Raw genomic sequence first — 14,277 nt, forward strand, 5'->3', positions numbered from 1 at the left:
CACAAGATGATCAGTGAATTCCTGATAAGGAGACTTGGTGAACATAGTTTCTTTCCAGAGTTTGGGTGTCAGGTAGCTGTAGATCTTGGAAATGGCATCACAAGTGGCCTTGGCAAAGTTTCCCAGGGTGGCAGCACAGCCCCTGGCTGATATGTAGCAGTCATCAATACTGGCCATCATCAGTAGCTTCTTGGGCACAGGAACAGAGACAATGCCAGTGCCTCTGGGGGCAGGGATGACACGCACCAAAACAGAGCCACAGAGACCTGTCACCTTGCACGGAACAGAGTGTGGCTTGCCAATCTTGTTCCCCCAGTGCCACAGAGATGATGGAAAGCTTGGCCAAAATGAGGGCCCCTCAGATAGCAGAGGCCACCTCCTTGGAGCACTTAGACCAACATGACCATTGTAGTCCCCAGTAGCGACAGAAGCCTTGAACCTGGTCTGCTGTGTCTCATTCTGTACTGGCATGATCTTGAGAACCTCATCCTTTAAGGGTGCATGCAGGAAAAAGTCAGTAATCTCAGACGCCTTAATGGTCAGGGAGAACAGATAAATCTCCTTCAAGGACTTGATCTTCATGTCCTTAACCAGGCTACCCAGCTTGGTGACTGGGATCCACTCCTTGTCTTCCACTTTACCTCCATGTGTCCCTGAGCCTCGACTGGGGGGTAGGGGTGAGCCCTAAGACATCTGCCGAATTATCTGCAGAAGCCTGGTAGCCTCCTAATCCTGGGGCCCGGGTCCTCTGGGCTGCACCAGCATCATTGCCATTTGGTGTTTTCCCGGGGAAGAAGAAGCAGGTTTTTTTTTTAATTTATCACTTTATGTCCCAATTGTAGCCCCTCCCTTGTCTCCTCCTGTTCCCTCCCTCCCTTTTCCTCTTCTCCCCTCCCTCCCTCTCCCCCCTCCTAGTCCTCAAAAAGGAAGAGCTCTCCTCCCCTACCATCTGACCCCAGCCTATCAGTCTCTGCAGCCCTCCCCCTCGGGTCCAGGTTTGTTGGCTCTGTTGGTCTTCTTGTGGAGCTCCTGTTCCCTCCAGATCCTTCTATCTCCCATAAGGCTGCCTGCGCTCTGCCCAAAGTCTGGCTGTGAGCCTCAGCTTCTGCATCGATCCCCTGCTGGGCGGAGCCTCTCAGGACCGCTATGGCAGGCCCCCATTCTGTTCCCTCTCTCCAACTGTTATTAAGCAGTTTTCAAATGAACTTTATTACCAAGAAACTGAGAAGCTCTTTATGCAACAGCAGCTTCCCATGGGCCACAGGGCAAAAGGGCGCAGGCAGGCAGGCAGGCGGCCTTGGTGACCAGACAGCAGGCTGCCCCTCTGTGGGCAGGAGCCTCATTCTGGGCTGAGCAACAGGCCAGGAACTGGGATTGCCTTCTGCACCTTTTTGGTACCTTCACTTCTTGAAACTCACCTCTCCCATCCCCCAGCTTCATCATCTCTGCTCACTCAAATGACCATAAGCTTCTAAGGGATTTATTCTTAGGGATGGGCTCCAGAGACAGCTTCTAGCCAAGTGGATTCAGCATCCAGGGTTCTGGCCTCCACCCAGTGTGTTTCAAATCCCCCAAAGTCAATTGCACTTCTTCATCAGTCATCCCTTCCAGCTCGCTGGAACGGCGCTTGGCTTCCTGCTTATCACTGCAAGGACGGTTTCCTACTGCTGCTGCCAAGCATGTAAACAACTTGTTTCTTCTCTCCGTGGTGACAGGCACATCTCATCGTCCTGAGTAAAGATCCCTCCCCAGCGGAAGCCGCAGACTCCGCACACTTTATTGCCCGGGCTGCTGTTGCTTCTGGGATGTACGACCACCATGGTGAGAACAGATCCTCCCCCACTACACAAGCAGGGCTCGGGCATGTGTCACTGGTGGGTGAGACTGTTGTGTGGGCCCTTTATACTGTGTGCAGCTTCCATGGACTTTCCTCCATCTGCCCTCTAGCCCTTTCCCACTTTAGAATCACTCTTCATCCAAAACACCACTATGAACCACGGGGAACTCATGCACTGCTGAGAGAGGCGCCTCTGCTTTCCAAGGCAACTGTTTTAAAGGGTGTTGAGCTGTTGGGGCAACAGCTGTGATCTCCAGGCTCACTCGGCAGAGCTTTCAGCCAGGGTGAGCTTACACAGCGTCAGGATTTCAGGAAGATGCTGCCACTCTGTATGCATTTTCTTATCTTGGCAAGATAGTTAGTACATGAGATTTGGGGATTCTCCACTCTACCATCCTGGCGTCCTAGATGTGACAGGAAACACACATTTTAGTGTTACAGAAGACCAATAGGTATATTTCAAGATACCAGACAGAAATTATCATAAATGAAATTAATTCCAGGGTGCCAGAAATCAGAGTTGGGAGGGTGTGGAGTCAGTTCAGGAAGCAGGATTCCAGGGAGCAGGCCAAACTTAGGAGATGAAGGGACGTCCCAAGGAGCAGCCTGATCTGAACAGGTCAACAGGCCAGGCGGGGACCTCATCCACGCAGGAGCTGGTGCAGGGGTCCCCTAGGTTACCCTCTTTTCACCCACCTGGCTGACCTCGTCAGATGTGGAAGAGCCTGACCAGAGATGAAGGCATGTTAATTGTTAGTTCCCTTCCCTTAAGCATTCTACACGAGCTGGTCAGACTTGCCTTCAAAGCCATCAGAGAGCCAAGGCCTTAAGCAGCTTTTGTTGTCTTGCCCTCCTTAAGTGAGAGAAAAAATGTTCACTACTCTTAATCAAACACTAGAAATACAAATATTTGAGAGTGACAAAAGTCACACGCGTCCAAATATCTATAGGAACCCTGCTGTCAGAGAAAAGACAGAGCAGAGACTGAGGCAATGTCCAGCCAATGTCTGGCCCAGCCTGGGACCCACCGCATGGGATGTAGCCAACTCCTGACACCATTAAGACTACTCTGCTATGTTTACAGACAGGAGCCTAGCATAATAGTGACAGCTCTGACAGTAGTGGCATTGTATGTAGGTGCTGGGACTCACACAGACTGCTGTTAATGCCTTTAACAACCGGCAGAAGCAGGACATGGAGTCCACGCCACAGCCAGTCCTTCCTGCCATGTGACAAATGTGTGCACTCTGCCAGAAGCTGTGGATCTGGACCCATGATGGCTCATATCTGTAACCCTAGCACTTGGGAGGCTGAGGCAAGAGGACTGTCCTGACTGAGCTTGAAGCCAGCCTGGGCTACAAAGTAAAACTTTGTTTAAAAAAAAAAAAAAAATATATATATATATATCAGAGAAAAGTGTAAGTACTATGGAACCATAAATGTAAAAGTGGTTAAAATTCATTAAATACATGTGTGTGATACATAATATATATATGTATAATATATATCACCATAATAAGACTGAAAAAGAGATTAAAAGAGAATAAAATAAGCTGTGGACCCCAAATTCCTGAAGCTTGCTGTTCTTTCTACTGTGCAAGGATGAGGAAAGCCACGAGCCACGGCAACTTCCTTTTAGAATCTCAAGTCTACCCTGGGTCAAAGCTGTCCTCATCCTCATTTTAACCTTAAACATATTTAATTAGTTACCATCATCCAACAATTGGAGCTTTCACATGAAGATCCAAATTTCTTCTTCTCTTGGCAATAGACGCTGCCTGCCATGTGGAGCCATGTTGCTAGAGTACAACAGCTGGACACAGGCTCCCTTAAAAATCTTCCCACAGTCCTCACCGCTTTGTGTTCTCTCTCACTCTGTTGTCAACGGTGTTATCTTGTACCCGGTTAAGTTTCTCTTACATGCCTGATATATGCACACTGCCAAGACATTTGGATTGCTGTGGACAACAGGGTTCTTTTTTTTTTTTTTTTTTTTAATTTATATATTCACTTTACATCCCAATGGAGGCCCCTCCCTCCTTTCCTCCTGGTCCCCCCACTCCCACCCTCTTCCCCATCACCCCTCCTCTTCTCCTCAGAAAAAGGGAGCCCCCCCACCACCAGCCCACCTCATCCTTATTCACTGAGGCCAGGCTAGGCAGCCCTGCCAGGGGAAAGTGATCGCAAGCAGGCAACAGAGTTCATGTCATAGACGGCACCTGCCAGCCTGTGGAGACCTGGGATTTGTTCCATCTTGTCTCTGCAAGTGCTGTGTGTGGCCCGGGCAGAGCAGGGGCAGCCTGACCAGGGCTCAGGGATCCAGCCTCCCCCTGGAAGCCGGGACAGGACAGACACCGCCAGGCAGGGAATACAGCTGGAGACCAGGCAAGCACATGCCCTGTCTTTTCTGCTGTCCCTTTACATGGAAAAGGCCACCATGGTAAGGCTGTAAGAGACCCACCCAGAACTGAGTACTGGCCAGGCCTCTGCTGCCCCCTGCAGGGGAAAGGAAAGAGGCCTACTGGGAACTCGGGAAGATAAAACTCTGTCCCCACCCCACCCCAGCCTCTGCTCTCACCCACCCAGGACCTTCTGACCTGGACTATGCTCACTTCTAGTCCCCAAGACGACCCCCCCCCCCCCGAAGCAAACCTGCATGCCTTTCAGAGTGTCGAGGGGCAATTTGTCCTTTGCTCTTTTATGTTTATGCCTGTCTGTACCCAATATAGACTTCTGGCTTTGTGTTTGTTTTCCGAGAAAAAGCAAAACAAAACAATAGAATCTTTAGAAACATAATTTCCCGCTTGAGGGTTTTCCGTCGCCAGTCGGCTTCTGCTCCTTTGCTGGATGTCCATTGAAGGCATTGTCTGCTGCTAACGAGCAGTGCTGCTGGCCCAGGGGGTTTCAGGCTCCACGCTGGAGTGCTGCCTGTGCCCTGCGCCTCTCTACATTCCTAGTGCACATAAAACTGCCCTAGAAGTCTGGGAGGCTTATGCTTGCCTGAGGATTCCCAATTCAGGCTCAAGGAATGTCACTAACCTGGGCCTGGCCAGCTTCCCAGAGCAGCCATAGACAAACTTGGTATTAACAGCTCTCCTAACTCTGCTAAGTGTCCAGAGCCTTGGCCCTGTGTTTAAAGTGCTTCTCCTTAAGGATATTAGAATGAAATGGTCTAAAGCCAAGTATATTTCGGCGTAAACCTTTGTGCTGCAGGGCCTGCTCAGTACAGGCAGCCTTGTTTGGAAATGGCCCCGCTTAGTCCTGGCCACCAGCAGGCTGAGGAGTTCTTCTGAGTCCCAAGACAGCAGAGGGAATAGTGTCTGTCCCTGTTGGAGCCAAGGACAGGGATTTCTGGGTAACTGGATTCCCTGTGTATAATTCCTTATACATGAATACATCTAGTTCCCATCTCTCACTCGTCAGTCCTAGCCTTGCCCTATATTGTACACAGGTATAATGAAAAATGTTTATCAAGCTTTTTATTCATTTTTATTTTTATTTTTGGCCTGGGTAGGTCTTGGTCTTCCACAATCCTCCCTTTGCTCGACTCTCCCCTCCCCCAACATCTTTCCTCCCCCCCTCTCCCCTGCCCCGTGTCCTGCTTGCTCTGCTTGCCTCAGGCGCCGCCCCCCTCCCCTTCGCCACACAGCGGTTACCTGCTATGATGTCCCTTGGACCCTGAGTGTCCTGAGAGACTGGAAGTGTAGTTCCAGGCATCCACTGTAGCTGTTGGAGCCTGGGGGCTCCTGGCAGGGAAGGCTCCTGGGAGCTGGCACTGCCCACAGCCCTCACCTTCCTGTGGCCTCCCTTAGCTGCCTCCTCCTTCCCTCCTTCACTTGAGGCCTCCATGGTGGCAGCACTCTCTGTACTCCTTATCCTGATGCCACACCTCGTGGTCTCCTTTTCCTCCACAGTCTTCCCATACCCTGGTGCCCTGTGTGCTGTAAGAGAACCTTTCTCATCCCCACCCTTCTACTTACTGCTTCTAAGAATACCCGGCCAGCCTGCACGTGCCTGCCTGTGAGGGACCCAAGCACATATCTGTCCACACCTGCTCTGAACCCCCTTGGGAAGCAGGGGAGTCATGGGTGAGGCCACAGAAAGAAAGAAGAGGTTCTTACTGTTTCTTCTGGCACCAGAATGATCCTCTCTCAGAAACTTCTGGAATTATCATTACATCTAGAGAAATGGAATACAAGGTTTTTTCAGCAAATTAGAACACCCCAAGGCCTTAGGACGGAGACTGCGTACTGCCTCCGTCCCATACCCTCCACCCAGAAAGGTGGTCACACCATGAATGTCACATCCCTGGCCCTGGTGGTACAAGTCATAAGAAAGGTGGTCACACCATGAATGTCACATCCCTGGCCCTAGTGGTACAAGTCATAAGAAAGGTGGTCACACCATGAATGTCACATCCCTGGCCCTGGTGGTACAAGTCATAAGAAAGGTGGTCACACCATGAATGTCACATCCCTGGCCCTAGTGGTACAAGTCATAAGAAAGGTGGTCACACCATGAATGTCACATCCCTGGCCCTAGTGGTACAAGTCATAAGCCCCAAAGGGCCTTGTTCTGTCAGTAAGGACTACTCACTCGGCAGCTCCTGCGGTCAGTAGAAGAGCCTAGGTTGCTGTACAGTCTTCCTAGGTAGCACCCCAGGGTAGAGCAGAAACCTCAGGAGTCCAACATGGCCAGTTGCCTTCTTTTCTGTGTGTCTGGAGTGAGGCCTGTGGATTCTGTGCCATTTCTGGGCAGGACAAAGTACACAGCCTGTGACAGCCACTTTCACAAGTCTTGGGCGTCCACTTAGGTGCCACCATGTAAGATTTATGTTCAGAACTTCTCAGAAAAGCTTTGCTATTTATACTCAGTGCTTTTGAAAAGGATCTTAAGGCTGCTCCTTGGAGAAAATATATGCGTCCCTAACCCAAAGTACTGGAGGTCTGAGATTACAAAGTGCCTCACTTTTGTCTGTGTGGGACTCTAAGTGCTAAAGGGATGGGAGTGGGGAGTCTGGGCAGCTCCTGGTAGGGAGGACCCAGAGACAAGTGGGGAGTCTAGACAGCTCCTGGTAGTGAGGACCCCAAGCCCATCCCATCCCATGCTGTCTGAGCCCCTTGTCAAGCCCCGTGAGCACGCTCAGCATCTTTATACCCTGCAAGCTTCTTCTGGCCTCGTGCCCAGTCAGCCACCATGCCTTGTGATTCATACCTGCCCCAGCAACACACATGGACTTCCTCAGCCACCCACTGTGTGGGGTCAGAGATATGGGAAAAGTACGGGTGAGTTCCCAGGTCTCCCCATAAAGGGGATGGGTGGCTGGGGGGAGCAACACCCACCATGGTCTCAACCATTTACTCTTTGCTGGGTGAAGGTCAGGCTAGAATTGCAGACTTCCTGTTGTCCTGTTGCAAAAAATAATTGTCACATTGTACATGGAGTCCTCCCAAATAATGAAGCTGTCCTCACCATCCCTTCTCCGGCCTTAGAGCAGCCTCAGGAAGATGAACCCCAGGTTAACTGGAATTTATTTTAGTTAGAGGTTTCCTGGCCTAGGCCAGAGAGGTGGCTCAGAGTAAGAACCTTACTGCCAAGCCTGATTATCTAAGCTTGACCACAAGTTCCCAAATGGTAGGAAGGCAGGACCAACTCTTACAAGTTGCCCTCTGTCACAGATGCATTGGCAGCACATATACCAACACACACATAAATGTGCGTGCACACACACACACACACACACACACACACACACACACACACACACACACAGATTTTCTTTAAAGTTTTGTGACATCTGCTGGGCTGCTCTCTGGCTATCTGAACAAAGCTTTGTTTCCTTTCGAGTATGTATGAACCTCTCCGTGCAAGTCTGTCTGACTTCATAGACAGAGCCACCTGCAGAGATGGTTAAAGTACCTGTCCACAGCATCACTCCCCGCCCCTGCTGGAACCCATAGACAACCCAAACACTCAGCTGGGTAGCAAGGGGAAGAGGTTTCTGGTCCTGGCTCATCTCTGCCACCAGGGCTCAGGTTCACCAGCTGAGTCACACTCCCGTCTGTCAGAGAATGACTTCATCTTTGCCCAGGCTAGCGGCATCAGGTTGCAGAGAATTCTAGAAGTGCTTTTTAAAGTTAAGGGCAGTCGTGTGCAAGAACACTGAACTGCTTGCTGGTTCTGTGAATTCCTACCCAGCTTCAGAACACAGGAACATGTCAGGACATGACTTCCTGTCCACAGGCCATGGCTTCCTGTCTCTTTGGAAATTCTCTTATCACTTGTTCCAGATGAGTCTAAGGTGCCTAAACTCCCCCTCCCAGGCCCGGAAAACAATCTCTTTCAGGACATGACTCCTCTGCTATGAGCTAGAGCACGCTTCACTCTCTCCTCAAAGACCAGCCATATAACCATGGGTCACAGTTCATTTAGGGCCTGAAGAGGTGAGGGAAGTAAGGCAGGGTCTTTCATAAAAGAGTTTTTCTGTTGAGCGTGGTGGCGCACGCCTTTAATCCCAGCACTCGGGAGGCAGAGGCAGGCAGATTGCTGTGAGTTCGAGGCCAGCCTGATCGACAAATCGAGTCTAGGACAGCCAAGGCTACATAGAGAAACCTTGTCTTGAAAAACCAAAGAGACAGAGAGAGAGAGAAGAGAGAGAGAGAGAGAGAGAGAGAGAGAGAGAGAGAGAGAGAGAGAGAGAGAGAGAGAGTTAGAGAGTTTTCCATTATCCCAGATAAACATAAAATGACTTTAGATTTACAGGGAAGACGAACGTCTGTTGATGCCTGAGACTGCCCCGCCTCGCCCTTTCCTGTGTTTACATCTTGTAAAGTAAGGTCCTGACATGCCATTACAGATGTGGTCAGCTTGCCTGTGACACCTGCCATCAGGGACATTTTAGTCCCTAGTTTTACTGTTCTTTGACTAGAGACCTTCCTGGTAGAGACCGGGTGCTGTGGTTACTGCCAAGCACCATCAGGCTTGCCCTTCAACCAATTCTGTTCTACTTTAAAAGGGTTGGGCCACATTCTTTTATAGGTTCCCAATTAGCAGAAAAATCAAAATATCAAGCACCATCCACTCCAGCATACCCTAGTCACAGCAGACTTGGAATGTTTGTGTTGTGCTTTTATCCATAAGATACTGCCTTCAGTGCCAGATGTGGTGGCGCGTGCCTTTTTTGTTTGTTTGTTTGTTTGTTTGTTTGTTTGTTTTTCGAGACGGGGTTTCTCTGTGTAGCCTTAGCTATGTTGGATTAACTTTGTAGACCAGGCTGGCCTCGAACTCACAGTGATCCACCTGCCTCTGCCTCTCGAGTGCTGGGATTAAAGGCATGGGCCACTGGGGCCAGCCTGGTCTACAAAGTGAGTCTAGGACAGTGACGGCTACACAAAGAAACCCTGTTTCAAAAAACCAAAACAACAACAACAACAACAAAACCCCAAAACAAAACAAAAAAAGATACTGCCATCAGGTTACCAAAGCAAGCCAGAGTTGATACTTAGTTTGAGGGTTAGGCAATGAGTAAACAGATATAGCATTTTTTATATGGGAGGCTTTTCCTCCACAGGGCTTGGGTAATACCATAGGAATGCACCTGCTGGCCTGGGAGAAGGTAAGCCCAGCTAATACCGTCCACCTAAAGAGCCGGGAGTGAGGACGTGCCCAGGGGACAAAGTGGAGGGAATCCTGCCCCTGCCTGGATCCTCAAACGGAACCTTGCAGGCGAACACTACTTGTTTCCAGACTGGAGTTCTCTTCAGCCGAGTCCATCTGGAAGACACTCTCCCTCCCCACCCTCACCCCCCACCTCCCCTTGTGCTTGCTTCTTCCCTTTCTAAAGATCTCGTGGAGTGTGCTTGGACCATCTCTCAGCAGCCAGGACTCTCGCCGTGCATCTCAGCCATGTTCTCAGAGCTCTTTCACTACGCAGGATTGTTAATCAGCAAATGACCGGGGGCTTCTGTGTCTTTGGGGCATTCCGTCTGTCCATTTTCACGGTGTTTCTATGTCCGTCTTGGCTGCCTGCTACTACTGATGCCTCCGGTTTTCAGCTGGCACGAGAGAAGCCCATAGCTACAACTGTAAAAACGGGCACGCAGCCCTTAAGGATTGGAAGCAGCTTGCAGGACCTGTGAGCCTGTATCTTGAACATCCCCCTGCCTCTGTGGGTGGACAGGCCTACAGCCTTCGCCCGGGTCGGTGTGGTGGAGCGCATTTCCATTCGAGGTGGTTCTCGGCTGCCTTAACTGCTCAGGCTGCCATAACAAACACCACACATCAGGTGACTTAATAATTTGTTTTTCAAAATCCTGGAGACTGGGGAAGCCTGAGGTCAAAGTACTAGCAGGTTTGATGTGTGGCTGTGGCTGCTTCCTGGCTCACAGACAGCTGCGTTTCACTGCCTCTTCCCAGAGGAGAGCGGTCAAGGCAGCTGCCTAGGGTCCCACTCACAGAAGCACAAGTCACATTTGCGAGGGCTCCGTCCTCATGACACAGTCACCTCTCAAAGGCCATCTGAATTTTAATATGAATTTGAGGGGATCCAACATTTAGAACATAACTCTGGCTGTATTTGTTTTTCTTTCTCTGGTTTTAAAACTTGGTGAATTCCAAACTAATGTAAAATACATATCCAAACAATATAAACTTTAAACGTTCTATTTTCCACATTAGTTTTCTTTTGTTTCACGCTAATTGCACTTGTGAGGCTAGAGGGAGCTCAGATGGTGATGTGCTTGGTAGGAGAGAGAGGGGAACTAGCTTTAGATCTCCAGTGGCCACATACAAGCCAGGAATGGTGGCCTTCCACATACAAGGCCATATACAAGCCAGGAATGGTGGCCTTCCACATACAAGGCCACATATAAGCCAGGAATGGAGGCCTTCCACATACAAGGCCACATACAAGCCAGGAATGGTGGCCTTCAACTATAACCCAGCAGTGGGTCCAGCGGGTCCCTGGAGAGCTCCAGCCAGCTAGTCTACCTGAAATGGAAAGGCTCCCAAGCAGTGCAAGACCTTGTCCCAGAATACCATAGCAATAATGAGGTGGAGAGACAGGGGAGGATGCCCAGCCCAATGTCAGCTTCTGGCCTCAATATACACATGGGTATGCACACCTCCACACATGCATGCGTGTGTGCACACACACATGTGCATGCACACATAGACACAAAGGTGTCCTAGTTATTTAAGTGCCTGTTGATTAGCCCCTGGTTTTGAAGGTCAGATGTCTGGCACAGCAAGGCTGATTTCTCTGCTCAGGCTACAAAACAGGAAGCCGCCAGCTCCGTTGTCATCTAGAGCCTGGACCGTCTTCTGATCTCTTTACTGTTGTTAACAGATTACAGTTTCTTGGAGCCACAGGTCCGAAGCCCTGGTCTTCTTACTGGCCTCTGACTCCTCTAGGGTCCCTGTCCATGTTGGAAATGGAGAGCTTCTTTCTTGTCACTCAGGCCCTGGGATGCTTCTGTGATGGTCAGCCTTCTCCCATGGGGACAAATCCCTGAGACAGGCAGCTGAACGGGAGGAAGGCTTATGTGGCAGTGGTTCAGAAGTCACCATTTGTGTCTTTTGGGCCTGTCAGGAGGCTGAATACCATGGAGGAGGCACATGGCAGAGAAAACTACTTCCCACATAGCAGCCAGGAAGAAAGGAATGACAGAAGAAGGGAGCAACATTACCGTCAAGTACCCACCTCAGTAGCATAGTTTCCTTCAGTAGGCCCCACCTCTTAAAGGTCCCACCACCTGCTAACAGTCTGGAGACCAAGCCTTTAGCAGCTGAGCCACTAGGAGACGGTCCAGACTCAAACCAAAACAGCTCCCAGAGTCTCTGACCAGTTGGAGAAAATCTTCTACGTTCAAAATCTGGGCGGTGCCCAGCATAGCGGTGCACGCCTTTAATCCCAACATTCTAGACTGCAGAGGCAGCTTGATCTCTGTGAGTTCCAGGACAGCCAGGGCTACACAGAAAATCCCTGTCTCAAAACCACAAAGCAACAACAACAAAAGCCCATGTGATTCCATTGTGCCCAAGGGATGATCTCACTTTCTAAAAGCCAGCAGAAACCTATGGTTTCACATGACACTCGAGACTTTGCCCAGAGCCTCTGGGCTGAGCAGCAGTTCAGACATCTTTGAAGGACCACGCTGGCTTTTTTTGCAGGGAGTTTCACTCAGCTTCCTACCACAAACGGGCTCCAGGCCTGTGCGAGTTTGGAACCTGCACTGCTGAGTGGATACACTGTTTTTTCCTAATAGGTCTGTGGACTGTTAAACTTCAGTTCCTTGTCTGCCACAGTTCGGCCAGGTGTCCTCCCAAGGCCCCTGTGTTAAAGGCTTGGTCCCCAGCCTGTGACAGAACCTCTAGGCAGTGATGTTGGGAAGCCAGGTCCTTCCTGATTCTCTTCACGTCTACTTACCACGACACGCTCCGTCACTCCATCACATGCTCGCTCAGCCTGAACACAGCTGAGGCAACCGAGCTACTGGGTCACTGACCGAAGCCTCTAAGAGTGTGAGCATAAAATTAACCTTTTGCCCTTTAAGTTGATTTATCTCAGGTATTTGGTTAAAAAGAGGGTTGGGTGTAGTCACCGCTCTGTTTTCAGTTCCCTTTTCCTTCTCTGTGCCCGCGGTCTTCTTTTTCTTTCTTTTATGATTGTCATCTACTTTAAACTATTTTTGTCTTATTAACCCGGGTGTTTAGGAGTTTAGAATGGTCGGGGTTTTTCAGTAGTTTATCAGCCAGGTTTTCTAGGTTTTTGCTTTGTGTTGTGTGTATGTGTATCTGCTACAGGACTATATGTCAAGATTACAGTTAGAGCCCATAAAACTATGTGAATTGTGAGGAGTGACTGATTTCTAGGCGGTCAACATGCAAATACCCTAGGGTGTTCGTGTCTGGGAACAGTTTCTCCTTTTCCACCCCATTACCTTTTGCTTCCTGGCTAAAATGTCTGGAAAATAAGGAAAGTAAGTTGCTGTGACCTTCTGAGATATAAATAATTTCTGCTAAAACAGGCAGATTAATGGGCACAGAAGAGTCCCTTGAACTGGCGTCTCTAATCCCAAGGCTTATTTTTAAGTGTTCTGCCATCACTCGCAGCATATTTGCTCCGTCTCTGCTTCAGATCTTTGAGCTCTACTGAAGATTGTTGTGCTGTGCTCTTTTCAGATGTGGCGGAGAAGTATTTTCAGGAAAGCATGACTCATGCCAAGGATTCTGAAGGAACAGGAAGAGCCAAGTTTCTCTCGATTCAAGATGAATTTTGCAATTTTCTGCAAATCTCCGGACAAAAAGAAGTGAGTGAGTTTAGGTCACACTTGTCAAGCTGTTCTCATGGGATGCCAAAGACTATGTCACTCAGCAAGCATCTGTTAAGCACCTACTGCGCACATGGCATGTCCTAACCTGGGAGGGACCCTGGTACATAAACCAAGGAGCCAGTCCCGGGCAGCATGGAGATACTTCCTCTTAGAGACAGAGCTGGGAGAAAGCGAATGCTACACCAACTGTAAAAGATCACAAAACACTGAGAACCCAGTGGGCAAACCCCTCCTCACTGCAGCCCGTGCTGCTTCTAGCAGTGGCGCTGTGTGGCAGCCAGTGTGGCCAGTCCCGACCTTCTCACTTTGAGTACTGAGTGGAGTTTTCATAACTAATGAAAACTACAGGGCACAGAGGTTTCAGCTCATTCTCTTTACTGCTGGTTTGTTGCTCGACATCACTTAGAAAAGTGGAACAAGACCAGCGCTTGTACTTGTCAGACCTTATATCCTCCTGTGATAAAACTCCTGGGAACCTGTTTCCTGTAAATTGTAGCCATTCCAGAAAGAGACAGTAGATACCTCAGAGGTTTGGTGTGTGTGTGTGTGTGTGTGTGTGTGTGTGTGTGTGTGTGTGTGTGTGTGTGTGTGTGTGTGTTTTCAGTCTAGCACACCATATCTTAGAGATGAAGACTAAAGGTGTTTTTTCTTTGTTGTCTGGAAACTCGTCCCCACAGCTCTTTCCTCGCCCTCCATTTCTCTTCTCCCACCTAAAGGACATGGGCTCTTATTCTGTATTTATGCAAGTCTGTCAGGCCAGAGTACATCAACAGTCACCATGACAAAGCGTTTCACCGTTCTCCCAAATCACCCAACCAAATAGAGAGGGGGACCCTGCTGGGCCCTTAGGTTCTTACCCCACACTCCATCTTGCTCCTATGGGGATTTTGACTGTTCCTCATCACCTCCAGATCTCTTTAATACACACAAAGTTTGACATTTCCCCTGCTACCAGGCGCCATCTCCTGTCAGGGCCACACTAGCATCCTCTCTTTCCCAGGCGCTTCGTCCTCACATGCATTTGTCTTGTCTATTCAGACTTTAAAAGCACACCCGAGCAGTGAGCACTCATTTGGTACTCCAATGAGCCCTAATGCCCTCACAGCA

At 49.6% G+C, this 14,277-nt stretch overlaps 1 protein-coding gene across 8 annotated transcripts in view; it reads left to right on the forward strand.

Annotated features, from left to right (window-relative positions):
* Window positions 1-14,277, forward strand: part of TTC23 (tetratricopeptide repeat domain 23) — a 91,307-nt gene that overhangs the window by 57,916 nt on the left and 19,114 nt on the right. For all 8 annotated transcript variants that reach the window (XM_084801260.1, XM_084801261.1, XM_084801257.1 and 5 more), the window contains exons 7-8: window positions 1,716-1,821; window positions 13,019-13,146. In XM_084801260.1, the coding sequence (XP_084657386.1) occupies window positions 1,716-1,821; window positions 13,019-13,146 (234 nt within the window). The remainder of the gene's footprint in view (window positions 1-1,715; window positions 1,822-13,018; window positions 13,147-14,277) is intronic.

Source organism: Acomys minous (genome assembly GCF_964271855.1).
Source record: "Acomys minous genome assembly, chromosome: 2".
NCBI lineage: Eukaryota > Metazoa > Chordata > Mammalia > Rodentia > Muridae > Acomys > Acomys minous.